The sequence below is a fragment of the Antennarius striatus genome, chromosome 1 (assembly GCF_040054535.1).
Source record: "Antennarius striatus isolate MH-2024 chromosome 1, ASM4005453v1, whole genome shotgun sequence".
Lineage (NCBI taxonomy): Eukaryota > Metazoa > Chordata > Actinopteri > Lophiiformes > Antennariidae > Antennarius > Antennarius striatus.
The window spans coordinates 5,139,031-5,164,979 of NC_090776.1; the positions used below are offsets into that span (position 1 = coordinate 5,139,031).

Consider the following 25,949-nt stretch of genomic DNA (forward strand, 5'->3'; position numbering starts at 1 on the left):
GAAGCGTCAACATAATGGAGGAGACGTCTGAGGAGCGTTTTGACTGTCTGTCTAACGTGTACACATCTTTACAGACAGGATCATGTCCCAGCCGAAGATCAGCACAAGTGGTGAACGTGATATTATCCGGGGTGTGTGTCCTGCAGGGAAAAGACAGACCGTGTTCTGCAAGGCATTGTGACGGGACGGAGCTGACCTACGTCAGTTTGACGTTGGTGGAGAAGATTACCTCTACCTTGGCATCTCAGAACTTGTCTGCAGCAGTAGAGTTATATTTCATGGAAATCCAGAGAATTTTGTTTGAAGACATGGATCTCATGTCACATCTTGTGAGTATCCTACTCTGCCTCACAAGTTATTTTCTCATAGTCTTCCACACCAACATCTAAGATGCCCATTATGTTACAGGTCCATCAGTTCCAGTCTGATGATGAGATCATTGCACATCTGGCTGCAAAGAGTGTATCAACATTTGTTGTATATCACCTCAGCACATCTGTAAGTTAAATATTGTCGTATATTTTTCACATTTATTTTTACTTATTTTTTTTGAGTAAAATTTTATCGAAATTTAGAAATGCATCCTTTCTACCCTGCCTAATTTTTAAACTGATATTATTAAACTCCTAAAATTTGCCCCACATAATTACCCCCAATATAGCTTTCCTTTGTGAGAACCCCATATGTAGGATTAAATTTATAATTTAGGTTACTGTCTGTTAAATTCACATTTCAGCCAAAAATTAAATATTATTTATTATGAAGTACCAGTATTTTTCTACTCACCGTATGCAAGAAAAGTCTTAGACTACTAAACATGCCTTTTAAACAGTGTCACAGAATTCTCTTAAGTAAGGTCTGGTATAATCAGAAGTCCAAAGAAGCCCAGAGTTTTTAAAAATTTATTTTAAGAATTTTTGGCTTACAGAACAATATTTTATATATGTATGTAGGTACTATCTCCCTACCTAGAGATCCCTTGTTAGATAATAGCCTTTGTTCTACACATCTAACATCAAGCTTTTATTGTCTGCCAAAAAAATAAATAAATGTTGATACAAGGTTTTCCACCCATATCTTCCTCTCAAATGATTGTGCATAGTTGGATTGGAAGAATGGTGAGAAAAAAATGTTTTGCCTCGTAGTGATGGAAATGTAAATAATTTCCTTTATTTTTTAAAAAAGGATTTTGACAACGGTGTTTTTCAAAGCAGTAGAATGTTTCTTTTGGTGCAGCACCACATCCATTTTACTGGTGCCTGGTGATGTCTTGTAGGTATATTTTATAGACATACCACTTTCAGAACTTCTGTTTTTAGGGAGCACTTGGATCTATTTGAAAAGTGAGTTCTATGGAACATAAGCCTCAAAATTAAACATTTATCGAGATTTTTTAATGTATTTTAGTTTACTCTATTTGAAAGGGGACAATACAATTTCATAAACCACATGATTGCACTTGGTTAAGAAAGCCAGAATTAGCCAGAAGGCTAGTTTTCATCTGTAGTCCCCGTTTTGATGTGAAATAATGATTAAATATATTTATTAGTATTTTTCTGCTTTCTGCTTTCAATTATTGTGAAATGCCATATTTCAATGGACATTGGTAAGACTGTTTGCACTACAACCCACTATACAGCACCATGGGTTACAACATTAATAGTCAGCAGAATATCTCTGCTTTAACATTAGCAAAATAAGATAAGATACACCTTTATTTGTCCCATAACAAAAAGGGCCGAAGCCGTCCCTTTTTTCTGAGGAGACTGAGGTCCATCAACATCTGTTATACCATGCTTAGAATGTTTTACTAGTGTGTGGTGGTCAGTTCTTTACTCTGTGCAGTGGTGTGCTGGGGCTGCAGTCTGAGGCTGTCCAAATTAAGGGCCGTCTGGGACCAAATTACCCATGGACCGGTACCGGTTAGTGGCCCGGGGGTTGGGGACCTCTGCTATAGAGTATTTGGTGTGACCAACACACTGGAGCTGCATGTTTTGGAGATAGGAAAAAGATGGATAATCCAGAGAGAACCCCTGCAGACATGGGGAGAACATGCAAACTCTGCAGAGAAAGGAATAAAAGCTGGAACCTTCTTGCTGTGAGGCAACAGTGCTACCCACTGCCACCATGCCACACTAATCAGTTTTCATTAGTAAAATGCCAGTGGTTTGTAGGCAAAATAAGAAAAACAAAGGGAGAAGTTGGAGCCGATCCCAGCTGACTCAGTTTGTTCACAGCACTATCCATTGCACCACCGCGGTGCGGTTTATTCTCATACAAAGAAACAAATGTCCTTAACACTTATTGCACTATGATCGCGCCCCCGCAGTCACATCACGTGATGGTTTTAAACCAATGATAACAAAGAAAGTGTGTCGTGTGGATCGCTGCGCACATCTTTACATGATAGTATACTGTAGATGTGAAACTGTCTTCCGGTTTTACTTGGAATCAAGTGAACCCAGAAAACTGGATATATGATTGGTTACATTTGATCTTAGCCAAGAGGTTCAAATGGCTACTTTTATTGTCATAATCAGATGGCATTTGCCGTATTTCTGCACGCTAACAACTACCACTATCGACTACGCTACCGAGCGCAGTGCACGCTGGTACCGCATGGTACTGCTGGTACCGCAAAGTGTTTTTACAGTTTGTTCATAATACCACTACCAACGGCTAATTCCTCCATTACGATATCAGTAAGTCATCCCAGGTGAAGCCCCTGACCCACAAGGACTTCCAGATTGATCTGTGGCCCAGCTGTGTCAGGTGGACATGAGTGGCAGACCAAGCTCTGCCATGTCACGTGGTTAGGAGTACTAACCACGTGACGTGTTGCTGTTTCTCATTTTGAACAGAAACTGCTTTGAAGGGTGGCATAAGTGACATAAACTATATATAGTTATGTTAGAAGCCTATAGCAACCTTTTTTGAGTTCAAAACCAGATCCATGAGCATGTTTTTGGTTTTTATTTGCAATAACATACAATTTGTTCCATTTTCGAATTTGACTGTATGTTTATTTTGGCCCAATGTGTCAATGTAGTAAGTTATACAGAAATAATAACTATCTCTTCATATACCTGAAGTTGTGCTGAAGATAACAATGCCAAGCATGTGTATGTTAAATCATTTTTATTGTGGTGTATATAGAGACAACGAGAACCAATGCAGTCAGAGACTGCAACATCTCTCGACACCCCTGAATTCGGACGAACAAACAGACGGACGAACACACTAACACTGACAATTACAATACATCACCACTTTGAAGTGGGATGTAATTACAATACATTCCCTTCACGTGATGTAAAAAGCTGGATTTTCTATTGTATTTATTCCAACACTAGGTTTGCATACTAACACAAATGCTTTCAAATGTTCTAAATTTTAAATGTATATAAATATATACTCTACTGTCTTAGGGTGCTGTAAATCCTCTATGGGAGAGGAAGTGTGCGCAGGCATTTTATAGCTCACACCCTGGCACTGATTTGGAGGCCTGTCTGTGGTCACTGACTGAGGTTTTAAAAAGACTTATTAAAGGATCTCATCAAGGTAAAACATTCACATTAATGATGGTTATGTGTGTGGAAGAATCTGTGTACTTGGGCACAAATACTCAATTTGACTACTTAAGGCAGGGCCATTTCTGTAACAGGGAAAATTTCTTTTTTTCAACCAAACAGTCCTACATCCAAAAACACATCATTAAAGGGACAGTAAACTCATTTTAAAGTAATCTATATTTTGTTTATCATTCTGAAAAAATAAAAATACAATTTTTCCAGATGTCTGGCATCATCACTGGTGTCAGGAAATCTTAACATATGTGATGCAGCAGCACCTTCACGTGGGGTCCTGCATCATCCGCGACACCTGTTGCTTCATCAGTTAGGCCAGCCATTACAGCACAATACGATCAATGAAGTGATACATGTTTGTTTGAGATGATTTCTTGAAGAAGTGTGATAATGTTAGCTTGTTATATTGTTGCTTGCCGTATATTTATATTATGGTGCTGATATGAATTCACCCGATGTCTATGATTGCGTCACTTCTGTTGTGTGAGTGCACATCGTAATATATATTTTGTTACTACAAGGTACCCATTGAGCATAAAAAAATAATAATGCCACCAAAACGTTTGTTTAATTATGTACTTCAAATAATACCTCGCGTTAATTTTGATTTTACTGTCCCTTTAACATGGATGGATGGATGGATGGATGGATGTCCCTTTAACAATGATACAAAACCTAAATGTAGAGAGAGTATGAAATTGATTTAAATTACAAGACTGAATTACCAAATTGATATACACATAATTTATGAATGCTTTTTTTTAATTAAGGCAATAACAGAACAACAGATTTTGCTTGCAGTGTGATTCTTGTTCTTGTGTCCAGTGTCCCATTTTAAATACATGCATTTCTTCCATCAGGTATTCTTGGAAACCTTTTGGCATCTTTTGACTGTAGCCTAAAGGTCTTGTTTTCAAAGTTTCTTCCTGAGGAGGGAAAAGAGACATTGCAGTGTTGTACCAGCAGTACATATTTGGGATCCACATACTGCCTCTTCCTGGACCTGCTTGAAGTGTTAACCGCATCCAGTGTGATATATGGAGCTGATGTTAACATGAAAAATTCAACCCACATATACTTGCATGGGCTCCTCATCTACTCCTCAGAGTATTTTGTCAAAAAGCGGATACTGCTGCTTTTAAAGAGAGCTGTGCTTCACAAGGCTGGGGAGGAGTGGTCTTTAGATGTTCTGTTCACTGCACCAAAATGTGAACGCATCAACTCTGATATGAGCAGGCTGGCTCAGATTGTGTTAACAGCAGTAGCTGCTAATTGGTTAGAGACTGTACAAGTAGATTCTGCCTCTTTCTTTGGAGGAACCAGAAATGTCAGAGGAGATGAAGGCCAAGCCCCAGACTGGGTGATGCTGAGAGCTGTCAGCCTGCTTTTTCTCAAGTCCATGGAGCTTCACATTCAAACGACTGGTGGAACAGGTGAGTACACATGGAAATTTCAACTCTGCTTCAATTTAGGTGAATGGAAACACTATTGGATTTATTTTATAATTTTAATTTTAATTTTTTAAATTTTATATACTGTTTTGATCCCCGAAGGGAAATTAAGAATGCACACTCTAGATAATGATTCAAAGGCATGCATATATATATATTAGTGTGTACAGGCCCCTGTAGCACACACACATATACACAAGGGGGCCTGTAGGCATGCAAGGGAGGTAGAGTGGCAGGCAGCTCCATCTTGGTGCGCCTTAAATGAGCAATTTGTAAAGGGGACAGCACCTTGCTCAAGGGCGCCTCGGCAGTGCTCCAGAGGTGAGCTGACACCTCCCACTGTCAGCTCACCTCCGGGTATTTTTTGGGCGGGAGCGGGAATCGAACCGCCGATCTTGAAATCATAGGACGACCCGCTCTACCGCCTGCTTTACCACTGAGCCATTGACGCCCAAAAATGTGTTCAATAAATCAGTGTAATTCAAGTCTAGATTACAAATGTCATATACAATTTCATTGCATGATTAGCTTCAGAATGGCAAATGTATTTCACTGTCAGTATTCCTTGAATCTCTAACATTTTTCTGTTATCACTATCCACCAAGATGTTTCACTATAAATATTATCTTCATGGCGATAGGTAGATATACTGTTCTTTTCAACACAAATTATTGGTCATGAAAGAGCAAATGAATAGCATTCAACTTTAACTTTCAATGCTAATTGCTTGGGTAGAATTGCAAAGACACAACAATAACTTTTTCCCAGATTTTATGTTTGATTTCATGTCTCCAAGACAATTTTCAGTCATGTGCAGTGAAATTCTCCCGTCAGGTGGGAACATAGTTTTACATAGGACTTATCAGAATCAGAATATATTATTATTTATCTGACAATAAGAAACTACCATAAAAAAGAATGAAAATTCCATGTGCTGAATTTTATTACATAATATTTTTAATTAATAATACAAATCTAGTTAAACTTACAAATAAAACATTTTTAAAAAATAGTTTAAGAAAAAAGTCTAAATGTACAGAGTGCAATTTGGTAATATTTAACCTACATCACGGACACTTTATTTATGATTGAATGATAAAATAAAAAGCCTTTTTAAGGTTAGAAAACCAATATTGTACAGGATTTATTATTAATTTTCATTAGTAAAAAACACAAACTTATTTTAAATTTACCAATACGTACATTCTATTTGGTCGTTTACATCATGAACATAGATGGCTGTGGATCATCAACATCAATAGATGACTCTGGCCGTTGTTGTTAGATGCGCTTAAAAAGCTCGTCGAAATGTCCCCACAAGGATTAAATAATGAAATGTATAAGTTTACCGTGCGTAAATGAATCTGATTTCTGAACAATTACATGAATCATGAATGACACTTAATGGTGAATTATGTATATGTATATATATGTATGTATGTATATATATATATATGTGTATATATATGTATATATATATATATGTGTATATATATGTATGTATATATATATGTATGTATATATATATATGTATGTGTGTATATATATATGTATGTGTATATATGTATGTATATATGTACATATATATATGTATATATGTATGTGTATATGTATATATATGTATATATGTATGGATGTATATATGTATATATATATATATGTATGTATGTGTGTGTGTATATATATGTGTATGTATGTTTATATATATATGTATGTATATATATATGTATATATGTATGTATATATATGTATATATGTATGTATATATATGTATATATGTATGTATATATATGTATATATGTATGTATGTATATATGTACATATATATATGTGTATATATATATGTACATATATATATATATGTGTGTGTGTATGTGTATATGTATGTATATATATGTGTATGTATGTGTATATATATATGAATGTGTATGTAGGTGTATATATATGTATGTGTATATGTATGTGTATATCCATCCATCCATCTTCCACCGCTTATCCGGAATCGGGTCGCGGGGGCAGCAGCTTCAACAGGGAACCCCAAACTTCCCTTTCCCGGGCCACATCCACCAGCTCTGACTGGGGGATCCCAAGGCGTTCCCAGGCCAGTGTTGAGATATAATCCCTCCACCTGGTCCTGGGTCTGCCCCGAGGTCTCCTCCCAGCTGGACGTGCCAGAAACACCTCCCTAGGGAGGCGTCCCAGAGGCATCCGCACCAGATGCCCAAACCACCTCAACTGACTCCTTTCCACGCGAAGGAGCAGCGGCTCTACTCTGAGCCCCTCGCGAACAGCAGTGTTTCTCACCTTATCTCTAAGGGAGACACCAGCTATCCGCCTGAGAAAGCCCATTTCAGCCGCTTGTATCCGCGATCTCGTTCTTTCGGTCATGACCCATCGCTCATGACCATAGGTGAGGGTAGGAACGAAGATTGAACGGTAGATGGAGAGCTTTGCCTCTCGGCTTAGCTCCCTCTTTGTGACAACAGTGCGGTAAAGCGACTGCAATACCGCTCCTGCTGCCCCAATTCTCCGTCCAATCTCACGCTCCATTGTTCCCTCACTCGTGAACAGGACCCCAAGATACTTAAACTCCTTCACTTGTGGAAGGACCTCATTCCCCACTTGCAGAAGGCATTCCACCGGTTTCCTGCTGAGGACCATGGCCTCAGATTTGGAGGTGCTAATCCTCATCCCCGCCGCTTCACACTCGGCTGCAAACCGGACCAGTGAGCGCTGCAGGTCACAGGCTGATGACGCAAACAGGACCACATCATCTGCAAAAAGCAGTGATGCAATCCTCAGGCCACCAAACTGTAAAGCCTCCTCACCATGACTACGCCTCGATATCCTGTCCATGAAAATCACAAACAGAATTGGTGATAAAGCGCAGCCCTGGCGAAGGCCAACAGCTACTCGGAACAAGTCCGACTTACTGCCGAGAACCCGAACACAGCTCTCACTTTGGGCGTACAGGGATTGGATGGCCCTGAGAAGAGGCCCCCTCACTCCATACTCCCGCAGTATTTCCCACAGTATATCCCTGGGGACACGATCATATGCCTTCTCCAAGTCCACAAAACACATGTAGACTGGATGGGCATACTCCCAAGCCCCCTCTAGGATCCCTGTGAGAGTAAAAAGCTGGTCCGTTGTTCCACGACCAGGACGGAACCCACATTGTTCCTCCTCAATCTGAGGCTCGACAATCGGCCGGACCCTCCTTTCCAGCACCTTGGAGTAAACTTTCCCAGGGAGGCTGAGGAGTGTGATGCCCCTGTAATTGGCACACACCCTCTGGTCCCCCTTTTTAAAAAGAGGAACCACCACCCCAGTCTGCCACTCTTTCGGCACTGTCCCTGATTTCCACGCAATGTTAAAGAGGCGTGTCATCCACGACAGCCCCTCAACACCCAGAGCCTTCAGCATTTCCGGGCGAATCTCATCAATACCCGGGGCTTTGCCACCGTGCAGTTGTTTAACTACCTCGGTGACTTCGCCCCGAGAGATTGACTCTGATCCCCCATCATCCTCCAGCTCTGCCTCTGCAACAGAGGACGGGCCAGTTGGGGTAGTTGGATTCAGGAGTTCCTCAAAGTGTTCCTTCCACCGACCGACAACCTCCTCAGTCGAGGTCAACAGTGTCCCATCTTTGCTGTATACAGCTTGGATGGTTCCCCGTTTCCCCCTCCTGAGGTGTCGGACAGTCCTCCAGAACAACTTTGGTGCCGTCCGATAGTCCTTCTCCATGGCCTCTCCGAACTCCTCCCACACCCTCTGTTTTGCCTCCATCACAGCCGAGGCTGCAGTCCTTTTGGCCTGTCGGTACCCTGCAACTGCTTCAGGAGTCCCCAGGGACAACATGCCCCTGAAGGCCTCCTTCTTCAGTCGGACGGCTTCCCTGACCACCGGGGTCCACCACGGTGTTCGAGGGTTACCGCCCCTTGAGGCACCCAAGACCTTGAGACCACAGCTCTCAGCTGCAGCTTCAGCAATGGAAGCTTTGAACATCGACCATTCAGGTTCAATGCCCCCAGCCTCCACAGGGATGCACGAGAAGCTCCTTCGGAGGTGTGAATTGAAGGCCTCACGGACAGAGTCCTCCTCCAGACGTTCCCAGTTCACCCGCACTACTCGTTTGGGCTTACCAGGTCTATCCAAAGGTTTCCTCCGCCAACGGACCCAACTCACCACCAGGTGGTGATCAGTTGACAGCTCTGCCCCTCTCTTCACCCGAGTGTCCAAAACACACGGTCGAAGATCAGATGATACGATCACAAGATCAATCATTGACCTCCGACCCAGGGTGCTCTGGTACCAGGTACACTTATGAGCATCCTTGTGTTCGAACATGGTGTTAGTTATGAACAATCCGTGACTAGCACAGAAGTCCAGTAACATAACACCGCTCGGGTTCAGATCAGGGAGGCCATTCCTCCCAATCACGCCCCTCCAAGTGTCTCCATCATTGCCGACGTGTGCGTTGAAGTCCCCCAGGAGAACAATGGAGTCCCCTGCAGGGATCCCTTCAAGGACCCCATTTAGGGACCCCAAGAAGGCCGAATACTCTGAACTGATATTTGGTGCATATGCACAAACAACAGTCAGAGTTTTCCCCCCCACAGCCTTAAGGCGTAGGGAAGCGACCCTCTCATCCACCGGGGTAAACTCCAACACAGCGGCGCTCAGCCGGGGGCTTGTGAGTATCCCCACACCCGCCCTGCGCCTCACGCCTGACGCAACTCCGGAGTAAAACAAGGTCCAACCCCTATCCAGGAGTTTGGATCCAGAACTGAGACTATGCGTGGAGGTAAGCCCCACCAGATCCAACTGGTAGCGCTCCACCTCCAACACAAGTTCCGGCTCCTTCCCCGCCAGTGAGGTGACATTCCACGTCCCCAAAGCCAACTTCTGCCGCCCGGGTGTGGTCCGTCGTGACCCCCTGTCGTCACTGCCACCCATATGGCAGCGCACCCGACCCCATCGGTCTGCCCTGTGGGTGGTGGGTCCACAGGGGTGGGAAGAATCCACGTTGCCTTTTCGGGCTAAGCCCGGCCGGGCCCCGTGGCAGACCCGGCCACCAGGCGCTCGCTGACGGGCCCTCCGTCCAGGCCTGGCTCCAGACGTGGGCCCCGGGCTTCCTCCGGGCAGGGTCACAGTTTTCCCTTTACCGTTTTTCATGGGATATTTGAACCATTCTTTGTCTGGCCCTTCACCTGAGACCTGTTTGCCTTGGGTGACCCTACCAGGAGTACAAGACTCCCGACAACATAGCTCCCAGGATCCTTAGGGCACACAAACCTCTCCACCACGTTAAGGTGATGGTTCCTTGGAGAGGTGTATGTGTATATATATATGTATATATATATATATGTATGTATATATATGTATATATGTATTTATGTATGTATGTATATATGTACATATATATGTATATATGTATATATGTATGTGTATATATATATGTATATATATATGTATGTATATATATGTATATATGTATTTATGTATGTATGTATATATGTACATATATATATATGTATATATGTATATATGTATGTGTATATGTATATATATGTATATATGTATGTATATATGTATATATATATGTATGTGAATATATATATATGTATGTGTATATATATATATATGTATGTGTATATATTATGCATATATTTTAATATCATCCATTCATCTTCCACCGCTTATTCGGAATTGGTTTGTGAGGGGGGCAGCTGCTTCAACAGGGAGCCCCAAACTTCCCTTTCCCCGGCCAATCCACCAGCTCTGACTGGGGGATCCTAAGGCTTTCCCAGGCCAGTGTTGAGATGTAATCCCTCCATCTGGTCCTGGGTCTGCCCCGAGGTCTTCTCCCAGCTGGACGTGCCAGAAACACCTCCCTAGGGAGGTGCCATGGAGGATTCGCACTAGATGCCCAAACCACCTCAACTGACTCCTTTCCACGCGAAGGAGCAGCGGCTCTACTCTGAGCCCCTCGCGAACAGCAGTGTTTCTCACCCTATCTCTGAGGGAGACATCAGCTATCCCCTGAGAAAGCCCATTTCAGCCGCTTGTATCCGCGATCTCATTCTTTCGGTCATGACCTATCGCTCATGACCATAGGTGAGGGTAGGAACGAAGATTGAACAGTAGGTGGAGAGCTTTGCCTCTCGGCTTAGCTCCCTCTTTGTGACAACAGTGCGGTAAAGCGACTGCAATACCGCTCCTGCTGCCCTAATTCTCCGTCCAATATCACGCTCCATTGTTCCCTCGTGAACAAGACCCCAAGATACTTAAACTCCTTCACTTGTGGAAGGACCTCATCCCACACTCGGAGAAGGCAGTCCACCGGTTTCATGCTGAGGACCATGGCCTCAGATTTGGAGGTGCTAATCCTCATCTCCGCTGCTTCACAAACCAGACCAATGAGTGCTGCAGGTCACAGGTCTATGACGCAAACTGGACCACATCATCTGCAAAAAGCAGCGATGCAATCCTCAGGCCACCAAACTAACCCCTCCTCACCGTGACTACGCCTGGATATCCTGTCCATGAAAATCACCAACAGAATTGGTGATAAAGTGCAGCCCGGGCGAAGGCCAACAGCTACTCGGAACAAGTCCGACTTACTGCCGTGAACCTGAATGCAGCTCTAACTTTGGGCGTACAGGGATTGGATGGCCCTGAGGAGAGGCCCCCTCACCCCATACTCCCGCAGTACCTCCCACAGTATATCCCTGGGGACCCAATTGTACGCCTTCTCCAAGTCCACAAAACACATGTAGACTGGATGGGCATACTCCCAAGCCCCCTCCAGGATCCCTGCAAGAGTAAAAAGCTGGTCTATTGTTCCACGACCAGGACGGAACCCACATTGTTCCTCCTCAATCTGAGGTTTGACAATCGACCGGACCCTCCTTTCCAGCACCTTGGAGTAAACTTTTCCAGAGAGGCTCAGGAGTGTGATGCCCCTGTAGTTGGCACACACCTTCTGGTCCCCCTTTTTAAAGAGAGGAACCACCACCTCAGTCTGCCACTGTCCCAGACTCCCACGCAATGTTAAAGAGGCTTGTCATTCATGACAGCCCCTCAACACCCAGAGCCTTCAGCATTTCCGTGCAAATCTCATCAACACCCGGGGCTTTGCCACCGCAAATTTTTTTAACTGCCTCGGCGACTTCAGCCCGAGAGATTGACTTGAATCCCCCATCATCCTCCAGCTCTGCCTCTGCAACAGAGGACGGGTCAGTTGGGGTAGTTGGATCCAGGAGTTCCTCAAAGTTTTCCTTCCACCGACCGACAGCCTCCTCAGTCGAGGTCAACAGTGTCCCATCCTTGCTGTTTACAGCTTGGATGGTCCCCCGTTTCCCCCTCCTGAGGTGTCGGACAGTCCTCAAGAACAACTTTGGTGCCGTCCGATAGTCCTTCTCCATGGCCTCTCCGAACTACTCCCACACCCTCTGTTTTGCGTCCATCACAGCCGAGGCTGCAGTTCTTTTGGCCTGTCGGTACCCTGCAACTGGTTCAGGAGTCCCCAGGGATAACATGCCCCTGATGGCCTCCTTCTTCAGTCGGATGGCTTCCCTGACAACCGGGGTCCACCACAGTGTTCGAGGGTTACCACCCCTTGAGGCACCCAAGACCTTAAAACCACAGCTCTCAGCTGCAGCTTCAGCAATGGAAGCTTTGAACATCGACCATTCAGGTTCAATGCCCCCAGCCTCCACAGGGATACACGAGAAGCTCCTTCGGAGGTGGGAGTTGAAGGCCTCGCGGACCGAGTCCTCCTCCAGACATTCCCAGTTCACCTGCACTACTCGTTTGGGCTTACCAGGTCTAACCAAAAGTTTCCTCCGCCAACGGACCCAACTCATCACCAGGTCACATGAATCATGAATGACACTTAATGGTAGATATACATGCATATATTTTAATATATTAAATTTTTAAATTCCTATTCATTACACATTAACGTGTAACATATTGTGTGCTTTTAACAGTTTTCCAGTTATTACACAATTCTAATATTTGTGGCTGGCAAACCGAAAGTCAAGTAAAGAAACTTAAACTTGATTTTCCTTTTACTTGTATTTTTTTTTTTGAAAACTGATGTACAGTATAAGCGAGAACGACTTCGCTTGAAAAAATGTAACCTGAGCTATACCCGTATTTTATTTGTGTGTTGTTTTTATGTCCTGTATTGAGAGTATCAGAGAAAATTCTTATTTAGAGTAGTAATGGCATTTAAATGACCTAATGTAGCCGCAAGAGGGCACAAGCCAGTGTCTTATTGTGCTGGTCCCAAGCCCAGAAAAATACAGAGAGTTGTGTCAGGAAGGGCATCCGACATAAAACTTTTGCCAAATCCATCCATCCATCCATCTTCTAACCCGCTTAATCCGCAAACGCAGGTCGCGGGGGAGCCGGCGCCCATCCCGGCAGTCTTAGGGCGTGAGGCGGGGGACACTCTGGGCACGACGCCTGTGCACCGCGGACTTTTGCCAAATCAAACTTGCAAATCAAATCTGTGACTTCCAAACCGTATCGGTCGAAGCCCAGGTTAACACGGCCACCATCGGTGCTACAGGGTGCCGGTGGAAATTGGACTACTGTTGGACGAAGAAGGAGAGGAGGAAAGTGTGTTCGCTCCAAGAAAGAGAAGAGGAACGCCAAGAGTTTAGGACATAGACTAGGGACGTTGAATTTTGGAATTATAACAGGAAAAGGTAGAGAGTTGGTTGACATGATGCTGAGGAGGAAGGAAGACATACTGTGTATCCAGGAGATCAGGTGGAAAGGTAGCAAGGTTAGAAGTTTAGGAACAGGGTTCAAGTTGTTCTATCATGGTGTAGATAGGAAGAGAAATGGCGTAGGAGTTGTCTTGAAAGAGGAGTTTGTTAGGAATGTCTTGGATGTAAAAAAGAGTGTGAGATAAAGTGATTTCTTAAGCTAGAAATAGAAGGTGTGATGTTCAATGTTGATAGTGGGTATGCTCCACAGGTAGGATGTGAGCTTGAGGAGAAGGAGAAACTCTGGTTGGACTTTGATCAAACGATGCAGAGCATACCTAGATGTCAGAGAGTTGTCATTGGTGCAGACTTCAATGGATATGTTGGTGCAGGAAACAGAGGTGATGAGGAGGTGATAGGTTGGTTTGGTATCCAGGAGGGGAATGCAGAAGGACAGATGGTGGTTGAATTTGCAAAAAAGGATGGAAACGGCTATAGTGAATACTTTCTTCCAGAAGAGGCAGGAGCATAGGGTGACCTACAAGAGTGGAGGTAGGAACACACAGGTAGACTACATCTTGTGTAGATGGTGTAATCTGAAGGAGATCAGTGACTGCGAAGTATTGGTAGGAGAGAGTGTAGCCAAACAGCATAGGATGGTGGTGTGTTGGATGACTCTGGTGGTGAGGAAGATGAAGAGGGCAAAGGCAGAGCGAAGGACTAAATAATGGAAGCTGAAAAAGGAACAGGTATATCATCAGGAGTGAGTGCCTTTCCACTCTTCATCCTCTTCAATGCCCTCCTCATTACATCCTGACTAATCTTTGCTACTTCCTGGTCCACAAAAGCCACCTCTTCTAGTCTTTGTTCTCTCTCATTTTCCTCATTCATCAACCCTTCAAAAATACTCTTTCCATCTTCCCATCACACTACTGGCACCTGCCAATAGACTTCCATCCATATCCTTAATCACCTTAATATTCTGCACATCCTTCCCATCTCTGTCTGTCTTGTCAACCTGTATAGTCTCCCCCTACTTACTACAACCTAGCATACAAGTCATTATAAGCCCCTTTTTTGGCCTTTGCTACCTCTACTTTCACCTTATACTGCATCTCCCTGTACTCCTGTCTCCTCTACTCAGTCCTTTCCTTCCAGATGACACACCAAGTACTCTCCTACCTGTATCCCTGATCACGTTAGCTGTAGTTGTCCAGTCATCTGGAAGCACCTCCGGACCACCCAGAGCCTGTTTTAACCCCTTCCTAAAAGTCCTGCAACACTCTGTCTTTTGCCCTATTTATCTTCCTCAAGGTGTTCAATACTCAGAGACATGGCCAAGGCAAGAAAGGCTGAAAAACGACCACCACTGAACAAGACACACAAGCTGAAACGTCAAGACTGGGCCAAGAAATATTAAAGACTGATTTTTCTATGGTTTTATGGACTGATGAAATGAGAAGGAGTCTTGATGGGACAGATGGATGGGCCTGTGGCTGGATCGGTAAAGGGTAGAGAGCTCCAGTCCGACTCAGATGCCAGCAAGGTGGAGTTGGGCTACTGGTATGGGCTGGTATCATCAAAGATGAGCTTGAGGGGCCGTTTTGGGTTGTAGATGGAGTCAAGCTCAACTCCCAGTCCTACTGCCAGTTTCCGGAACACCTTCTTCAAGCAGTGGTACAGGAAGAAGTCTGCATCCTTCAAGAAAAACATGATTTTCAGGTCAATTTTCGGGTCAATGCTCGATCACACACATCCAAGTACTCCACAGCGTGGCTGGCAAGAAAGGGTCTAAAACAAGAAAAACTAATGACATGGCCTCCTTGTTCACCTGATCTGAACCCCAAAGAGAACCTGTGGCCCCTCATCAAATGTGAGATTTACAAGAAGGGAAAACAGTACACCTCTCCGGACAGTGTCTGGGAGGCTGTGGTTGCTGCTGCACGCAATGTTGATCGTGAACAGATCAAAAAACTGACAGAATCCATGAATGGCAGGCTTTTGAGTGTCCTTGCAAAGAAATGTGGCGATATTGGTCACTGATTTGTTTTTGTTTTGTTTTTGAATGTCAGAAATGGATATTTGTGAATGTTGAGCTGGGTATATATTTGTTTTTTGTTAAGTTGCCTAATTATTATGCACAGTAATAGTCACTGCACACACACATATCCTCCTAAAAAAGCTAAAACAAAAAAAAACCCACTCCAGTTTCCAAAAATATTCATCTTTGATATTAATGAGTCTTTTAGATTCATTAAAACATGGTTGTTGTTAAATAATAAAATTAATCCTCAAAAATACAACTTGCCTCATAATTCTGCACTCCCTGTATAGCCGTTTCCATCCTTTTTGCAAAGTCAACCATCATTTGCCCTTCTGCATTCCTCTCCTGGATACCAAACCTGTCTATCACCTCCTCATCACCTCTGTTTCCTGCACCAACATATCCACTGAAGTCTGCACCGATGACAACTCTCTCACTTCTAGGAATGCTGTGAATCACTTCATCAAAGTCCAACCAGCTCACATCCTACCTGTGGAGCATACCCACAAATAACATAGAACATCACACCTTTGACTTCTAGCTTCAGACTAATCATTCTATCTGACACTCTACCTCCAGGACATTCCTAACAAACTCCTCCTCCACAGATAACTCCTACTCCATTTCTCTTCCTATCTACACCATGATAGAACAACTTGAACCCTGCTCCTAAACTTCTTACCTTGCTACCTTTCCACCTGATCTCCTGGGTACAGTATGTCTACCTTCCTCCTCTGCATCATGTCAACCAACTCTCTACCTTTTCCTGTCATAGTTCCAACATTCAGCGTCCCTACTCTCAGTCCTATGTTCTTGGCGTTCCTTTTTTCTCTCTTCCTACGAACACACTTTCCTCCTCTCCTTCTTCGACCAGCAGTAGTCCAATTTCCTCCGGCACCCTGTAGCTGAACAGCATCAATGGTGGTCCTTGTTAAACCGGGACTCAAAGGATCCCGTATGGAAGTCATACATTTGATTTGCATGTTTGATTTGGCAAAAGTTTTATGTCAGATGCCCATCCTGACACAACGTTCTGTATTTATCTGGGCTTGGGACCGGCACATTAAGACACTGGCTTGTGCCTTCTTGTGTCTACATTAATAAATGCCAAACATAACATAACAAAGTAACAGAAAAGTGTGCAACATATACTGTATGTACAATAGTCAGTTGATAATGTGCAATTACATGTTGGTAGACAACAACTAAAAAAATTGCCATTGCATCAAGCTGGGTCCCTTGAGTACGGATGCAGCTGTTCTCTGACCTCTGTGGTAAAAAAAATATTTTTCAGGGAGGGCAGTGGAGTCCTGGTGATCTTCTCAGCAGTCTTCTCTCTCTGTAGGCAGTCCATAACTGTATTGCTGACATACAGCACTGCAGATAATTGACACTCTATAGCATTGCATTACCCACAACAGGGGCAATCCTTTCACATGTCAATTTAGTTTCAATGATGATATCCACCCTGTGTCATCTGACAGCTGGATCGTGCAGTGCCAAAGAAGTGTATGGATATCTACAATGTTTGTTGAGCTTCCTGAGGAGGCACTGTGTCCAGCTGATGGAATTACCTCACCTCTGCTCCTGGGTCAGCGTGCTGTTTGGAGAACAGGATGATGATATGATGGAGGCAGCCAAAGCTTTGCACTCCATATTCCTCTATCACAGGTATAATAGATTCACACATAAGCCTTGTTCATTGCAAGCTGGAGTTAAAGAGGTCATATGATGAAAAACAATTTGTTTGGTCTTTGCATATATACATATACATAAATGCACACACACACACACACACACACACACACACACACACACACACACACACACACACACACACACACAGTATATCTTTATATCTATATATATCTAAATCTATATATATATACATATATAATACAGTATATGTATAAATCAAGTTTTATTTATATAGGGCTTAATCATGGCAACAGACATTTCAAAGCGCTTTAACAGACAGAGAAACCCAACTGAACCCTTCAGAGCAAGCACAAGCGGCAGTGGCGGGGAAAAACTCCCTTGATGAGGAAGAAACTCCGGGCAGGACCCAGACTCTTTTGGGCGGCCATCCGCCTTGACCGGTGGGCTGGAAAAGAAATCAAAGAAAGATAAGAACAGGGAAAGCAAAAGAGAGACAGAGAGAGTGGCAGACAGGCCACATAGAGACCGTGTCAATATGGTTAAAGTTATGTTTCCCATTGCTAAAGTCAAGGCACAATTACAGCTGCGTGGATGACTGTGGCAGCACAGAGGAAGAAAGGAAGCAGGACCCCAGCCGATGGATAGATGAGGGGTGGTACCGGTGGGCTTGGAGGACAAGGTCCACAGCACATGGATAGATGGGGGTGATACTGGTGGGCTTGGAGGTGCAGGACCACAGAGGAAGGTACACAGCGGATGCGGGGTGGAACAGTATGATGATACGAAGGAAGAGAGGCAGGAGGACCCCAGCCGATGGTTAGGTGAGGGGTGATACTGGTGGATGGGAGGTGCAGGTCCACAGCAGATGGTCCACAGCGGATGGGTGGATGAGGGGTGGATCAGTACGGTGGCGCGGAGGAAAAAAAAAAAGGAAAAGGGATCCCAGCCGATGATTAGGTTAGGGGTGTTACTGGTGGGATGAGAAGAGCAGGTCCGTAGCGGATGGGTGGATGAGGGGTGAACCTGAGAAAAACCTGTGAGGACATAGAGCACAGAGACTTCAGGGAAGAAGTTGAGTTAGTAGGGTGTGATTGGAGACTTGGAGAGTGAGATTGGAGAGGAGGAGGAGTAACACAGATGGTTGGAGAAAAGGAGGAGGAGAGAGGAACTCAGTGAGTATGTATGTGTGTGTATGTATAGATAATATATACATACACACACACACAGTGGATATAAAAAGTCTACACACCCCTGCTCAAATGCCAGGTTTTCATGATTGTAAAAAATGACATCAAGACATATACTTGTATTTCCACAACTTTTTCCACTTTTATTGTGACCCATAATCTGTACAACACAACTGAAAAACAAACCAAAATCTTTCAGATGAAGTAAGACCAAAAGAAAACTAGTCAGAGAGGCTACTTAGAGGGTGTCAGCTACTTTGAAGGAGTTGCAGAAATATCTGGCAAGTACTGGCTGTGTAGTGCATGTGACAACTATCTCCCGTATTCTTCATATGTCTGGTCTATGGGTTAGGGTGGCAAGACGCAAGCCTTATCAAACAAAGAAAAATGTCCAAGCTGGATTTTGCAAGAAGACCTCTGCAGTCTCCCAAACACTTGTGAGAAAATGTGTAATGGTCTGTTGAAACCAATGTTAAACTTTTTGGACATAATTCCAAAAGGTATGTTTGGCACAAAAACAAAGCACATCACCAAAATAACACCATACCCACACCGAAGCATGGTGGTGGCAGAATTATGCTTTGGGGCTGTTTTTCTTCTGCTGGATCTGGGGCCTTAGTCAGAGCGGAGGGAATTATTAACAGTTCCAAATACCAGTCAGTGTTGGCACAAAATCTTTGGGCCTCTGTTAGAAAGCTGAAGATGAAGAGGAATTTCATGTTTGAGTACGACAATGACCGAAAGCACACATCCAAATCCACAAAAGAATGGCTTCAGTGGAATAAGACTAAAGTTTTGGACTGGCCCAGCCAGTCCAGACCTGAATCCCAGACCTGAATCCCATTGAACATCTGTGCGGGGATCTGAAAAGAGCTGTGCAAAGGAGATGCCCTTGCAATTTGAAAGATTTGGAGTAGTTTTGCAAAGAAGAGTGGGCAAATATTGCTACCTCAAGATGTGCCACGCTGATAGGCTCTTACCCAAGAAGACTGAGTGCTGTAATAAAAGGTGCTGCAACAAAGTAGTAGTATGAGGGTGTGCATATTTATGCAACCAGATTATTTGAATATTTTTTTATTTCATATGTTTTTATTATACACACAATACCACCTGTGAACAAACCCACTGGGAGTGGTTTGTTCACCTGTGAAAAGTTGTTGGCTATGTTTCGGTTAAACAGACAGTCTAGCATATGGTCGGTGAGGAGGTTGTCGATGAGATGTCCCCTGCCTATCAGTGAGCAGATGTTGAGCAGAGGTTGAATGTAGTGTTGTTGCAGCTGGTGGTGGTGCTAGCCGACCGAGATAGATGGGCTGTAGTCAACAACCCAGCTCGTGGAGTGTGGATTGCGTTGGATTAGATGGACTTTATTGCTGCTGTACCACCATGGTGAAAATGCCGGTGGGACCCTCGGTGTATATATTGCCGCCATGGTCGGAAGGTGATGTTCAGGTGGAGGTGGAGTGCCGCTGACGCAGGTCCAGGCAAGCATAGCACAGCCGAGTACAAGTCCATCACTGGGTGGGAAAAAGAGCCAGACACATACAAACCAGATGTATGCTGTCCTGGCCAACATTGTGGACGAGGATTCATGCAGCATCAACATCCACGTAGACACGAGGTGAGGCTCAGGCTCAGGCAGAAATAGGACAGGTAAGTTGGCAATGTTTAAGGTTTGTACAGACTGTAGTGCCAGTAGATCATATAAGTATTTCAGTAAGAGTGCCAGCTGATCGTAGAAGTACCCCAGTGAAAACAATTGCAGGTTCGGTTTAGGTAATAAAATTATAAAATAGTTTCAAAGTCTAAAAAGTTAAAAAGTTTACCAGAAGTTGAGCAGTGGCAGGAAGTTGTACCAACTTTCACTTGTCAGCTGAACTGGAAGTGATGATAACAGTTATTCAGATAAACTATAGTATAAACAATATAGCATAATAAGTTTACCAAACTCTTGATCTTAGTCCAAATCACTGCGTCATTAAAGGATAAGAAATTTCTAACTTTCGCAATATTTTGCAAGTGAAAGAAGGCTGTCTGGAATACAAACTTGATATGAGAATCAAAGGACAGATCTTGATCAAAAATCACTCTCAAGTTCCTGACTTCGTTGGTGGAGGATAGAGCACCATAAGTGAATTGCAATGTTAGAGAAATCATCTTTAAGATGCTTCGGCCCAATAATAATAACCTCAGTTTTGTTAGTTTAACATTAAGAAATTGTGAAGCATTAATATCCCTGAGGCAGGTTTCCAATTTAATTAGCTGATCAGATTCATTTGTTTTAATTGATAGATATAATTGAGTATCATCAGCATAACAATAAAAATTAATAATAATAATAATAAATATTACTTTAATTGTCCCTCTTGGGGAAATTCTTTTTACACATCACACTTCACATGTACATACAGTATATGTGTTAATTACACACAGCGGTTACAGGCCCCAGAACACAGCACACACTAGGGGTCTGTAGGCATGCAGTTAGTATACAGAGGACATACAGAGGTACAAGGAGGCAGAGTGACGGGTCGCGCACGAGGGTCGCGCCCCAATGAGCATCTTGTAGGGGGGACGGCACCTTGCTCAAGGTCGCCTCAGCAGTGGCTTGGAGGTGAGCTGATGCCTCCCACCGTCGGCTCACACTCCGATGGTTCTTCTGGCGGGAGCGGGATTTGAACCCCCGATGGCTGAGCGATCCTGTCTTCAAGAAGTTTTGCTCTTCCGCTGAGCCACTGCCACCCCTAATATTATGTTTCCTTATAATATTTCGCAATGGTAACATATAGAGATTAAACAGAATTGGCCCCAGAACATATCTTTGAGGTACTCCACAGGTGACAGTCCCTTGATCTGAAGATTTATTATTTACAAATTACAAACTGAAATCGGTCAGATAGATATGACCTAAACCAGTCTAGTGCTGAGTTTTTAATCCCAACTTCTTCTTCCAATCTCCTTAAAAGAATATTATGGTCAACAGTATCGAATGCTGCACTCAGGTCTAACAAGACTAAAACAGACAGAAGAGCTTTATCTGGCGCTGTTAACAGGTCATTTGTGACTTTTAGCAGTGCAGTCTCCGTACTGTAGTTTGTTCTAAAACCTGACTGAAAATCCTTTAACAGATTGTTTTCTAACAAGTAGTCATTTAGCTGTTTGGCCACTATGTTCTCTAGGATCTTAGATAGGAATGGCAAGTTAGAGATCGGCCTGTAATTTCAGAGGAGGCCACCATTTAGGTTTGGTTTTTTCAGGAGGGGCTTGATCACAGCTACTTTGAAAGATTTTGGTACATAACCAATTTTTAAGGATTGGTTATGGATAGTACAGGTTTTTTTAATGGTAAAACCTCTTTCAGGAGCGTACTTGGAATTTTGTCTAGTAGACAGGTGGTGGGTTTAGTAGAGGAAATTAAATAATTTAAATGGCAGAGTTCCATTTGGTGAAAGCACTCCAGGGTATTGCCAGAAATAGTCGATTCCTCTGCTAACTTACTTGTGTTTGGCAATACATAATGGATCTCATCTCTAAGATCCATTAAGCTAAATAGTACAGCGTACAGGCAACATTTTTGACCACACTGACATCAACAAGGATCCCATGACAGTAGACTGCCCCTCTATGTAAGGACGTAACAATTCCGCCAAGGACAGAAGCGAGATGCTATTCCTCCGGGAGAATAACTTCCATCTCAAAGTTGTCCCACCAACTTGATCCCGGTCTAATCCAAAACTGGCGCCTATGCCGTGTAATCTGTCTTCGACGTTTAGCAGTCCTCCAACGTAAAATAGCCAAACTTCGTTCGTGCTCTCTTTGCTGCAGCAGCAGCAATTTTGCTTTGGGACACAAGATAGCTATAAATGCCTGCAAGAATATTGCCATCAACAAGGTTCGTACGTCCATCATGTTTGTACACACGGGCCCACACATATGACGTCATAACGGTTTTCGTCACAGGCAAGACATCAGCGTTTCGAAAAAGTTGCGGATACACCATCCACACGACAACAGAGACCCAGCGTTTTCAAAAAATTCCACCTTGACCAGCATTTTCAAAAAGTTGCGTTTTCGTCCCGGATATCTGTGTTGTCGTGTGGACGGAAGGCGTAAACGCAACAAAAAAGTAGTGTTTTCAAAAAGTTCCAGCATCGTGTGGACGGGGCCTTAGAGTCCCAGGCCCCTGGTAAAGGACCCGAGCTCGCGGATGACACACAGATACCACCCTACAAGGGTGAGAGGTACATTTTTCTTTAATATACAAACTGAAGCAGAGTCTTTTCTAAACTTATTTATTCCGTGGGTTCTTGTTGAGGTAAAGTAGGAGACGGCCAATCGTCATAATTTTAAAAAGTTTATTCCTAATACAGATATCCGGGCTCACCCAATGTCTCTGACTGCCAGTACTACACGGGTCTTACATCAGACGCAGCTGAAGAAGAGCAAATTCTATCTTGGACCAGTCAAATTTAAACAATTCAGATTAGGAATATGCATGAGGTGATGTGGTGTCTTCTGGTCCAATCAGATTGTGACAAGTTTTCGGCTGCATCTTCTCGGTGTAGTTTCCATTTCTGGTCTCCTGTAAACAAACCTGCCTACATCCTGATCACCCCATAAGTGTGAAAACTTCCATCAATGGAATTGTGCGCGTGCGTGCGTGTGTGTGTGTCAGATAAGATAAATTTGCCTAAGAACTGCCACTGCAACCGTGTGTGTGTGTGTGTGTGTGTGTGTGTGTGTGTGTGTGTGTGTGTGTGTGTGTGTGTGTGTGTGTGTGTGTGTGTGTGTATTAGATGAGTTAAAGTGTGTGGAAATTTACTGACACAGAGTGATCGAAAAGGTTTTGTTATGATTAAAACTACGTATATACAGTACTTATGCAGCCAGCAAAATAATGAATAACGTGTATTTAAATCTCTTCAACACACAGTTATGTTCATAATAAGGACAGTGCGTCTAAAAATGTGAGTAAACCAATATTTTTTTGCATAACCATGGTTTCTGTTAACTGCTTCACATCTGTGGTGCTTGGACTTGACCAACTTCTGGCACTGGTTAACAGGCATTCCAGCCCACGACAATTGTACTAGGTTCCACAATTCCTCTGCATTTCTTGGTTTTGCATCATGAACAGCATTTTTATGTCAGCCAAAAGTTTTCTATGGGATTTAGGTCTGAGCATTGTTCTGGTCACTCCATTACTTGATTTTTTGTATGTCTGGAATCATGACTTTGCTCCCTCATTGGTGTGTTTGGGGTTATTATCTTGTTGAAACATACATTTCATGGGCATATCCTCTTCAATGTACAGCAACGCGACTACTTCCAGTATTGTGATGTACTCAAACTGATCCATGATCTTTGGTCTGTGATAAATAGGACCAACACTATAATATGAGAAACATTTCCATATCATGATGCTTGTACCACCATGATTCGCTGTCTTGACTGTGTACTGTGGCTGGAATTCAGTTTTTGTAGGTCGTCTAACAAATTGTCTGAAGCCCTTAGACCCAAAAAAAAACAATCTGACATTCATCAGCCCACAAACTGTTGAGTCATTTTTTTTCAGGCCAGTCAATGTGTTTATGGAAAATTGTAACCGCTTCAACAGATGGCTTTTTTTAAACAATGGGCTTCTCCCTTGTAGCTTGGCTTCACATAAACGTCGTCAGATTGGTACTCAGAGAGCACCGTAGATCTTCTCTGATGCTCCTGGAGCTAATTGTTGGCTGAGCCCTTGGTTGTTCTACGATCCATTTGAAGAGTCATTTTTCTTTTTCTTTGCCACCTTTCTGGCTTTGGCTGCGTTTGATATCATTTTAACTGAACTGCTTAATTTTCTGCACTTCTTTATAGGACTAACTTCTTAATCAAAGAATGCTCTTGCTCTGAACAAAGCCTTGAACAAAAATGTAATTTTACTGTGTTTTTCAAGGACAAATGCACAGCCAGCATCTACAGAATCATTTGCCTTGACCCTGAAGCAAAGTCCTTTTTAATATCTTCAACCCTTAAATAGGGGCCATCGGTTTAACACCTGTTCGTTTTTTCCACAGAATCAATAAAGTCACTAATTGAATTCAGCACTGCTATTTTTTTAACACACCCTTTTCGGTTAATGCAGCATGCGCGTCATTCCTGTTGGGTCTGTTGGATTTCTATACCTTCACTAAACCTTCTAGAAGCTTACTTGCTTTACTCCCTAAATGAATGCCTCAGCAGATTAACCCAGGTGATATGTCTCATGCAAATGACCCTCATTAGTATACAGAGGCTCGGTGAAACTCGCATTTCAACGACCCCTCTTTGAGGCACCCTAGCACCCCCATCAACCATTGTTGAGGAGCCAGACAGGTTTCAACTATGGTCGTTGGAATGTGAAGAGCACTGACCACACTCCACAGGGTTAATAAACTGGGACAAGACCAGACACCACAAGAACTGAAGAAGCCTCTTGATTGACAGACGAAGAAACTTTCTTAATGTCCAGTGAATTGATTTAAATAGCTTTGGATAACCTGAAGTTGAAGTATCCAGCATGTCTGCAATACAAATACAATACACCCTCGTTGTTTGCAGTGAATGCTTTCGAGGAACCACACACGATTAATTAATTCTGCGATAGAGCGGTGAACTATTATTTATCTTATATACTGTAATTTAAATGTTTATGAACCTCCCCATACTGATACTAAGCCACCTTCTATCTTTTTACCTTTTCCCACACTATTATTGACTGTTTAAAGCACTTTTGTGTCTCACGTAAGTCCGAGACTCACGGAACCGAGGGCACTTCCGGATGCCGTCAGCCAACAGAATGCGCATACAGTATCACGTTACTGCCTACTAAAAGTCCGCAATGAAGTCACAAGCTTTGATACACGAATGCGCAAGGGCGCACTGTAGAGGTTGCCCAGACAATGCCAACGTCTTCAGGCATGAGACTGGCCCATCTGACCTGTATGGGTTCAGGCTCTTGAGGGCTGGCTCAACTGCATGCTTACAGGGCCCTTGTGGTGTGTGTAGGTGTGTGTGTGTGTGTGTGGGTGTGGGTGTGGGTGTGGGTGCGAGCGAGCGTGCGTTACTGGCCCATACCCACCATATACACTATGTGCATGCGAACTAACAATATGTGCTAGAGTTGATTGATAATTTGATGGTATTTGGGATGTGGTAGAAGATGATAAGCCAGATGAACGAGTGAATGGATCTGAAAGCTTTGGCTAGGATTATAACTAGCAGTTTTGGCAGATTGGATTTGGTGCCTTATCACTGTTAAATGCTTCAAG

General features: G+C 43.4%; 1 protein-coding gene across 2 annotated transcripts in view; it reads left to right on the forward strand.

Annotated features, from left to right (window-relative positions):
• Positions 1–25,949, forward strand: part of cers3a (ceramide synthase 3a) — a 77,941-nt gene continuing 51,992 nt past the window's right edge. Inside the window, exons 1-5 of one of the 2 annotated variants that reach the window (XM_068315736.1) lie at positions 1–329; positions 409–498; positions 3,429–3,561; positions 4,448–5,020; positions 17,293–17,479. In XM_068315736.1, the coding sequence (XP_068171837.1) occupies positions 15–329; positions 409–498; positions 3,429–3,561; positions 4,448–5,020; positions 17,293–17,479 (1,298 nt within the window). In that variant the 5' untranslated portion in view covers positions 1–14. The remainder of the gene's footprint in view (positions 330–408; positions 499–3,428; positions 3,562–4,447; positions 5,021–17,292; positions 17,480–25,949) is intronic. The other variant, XM_068315974.1, reaches the window with a different exon arrangement.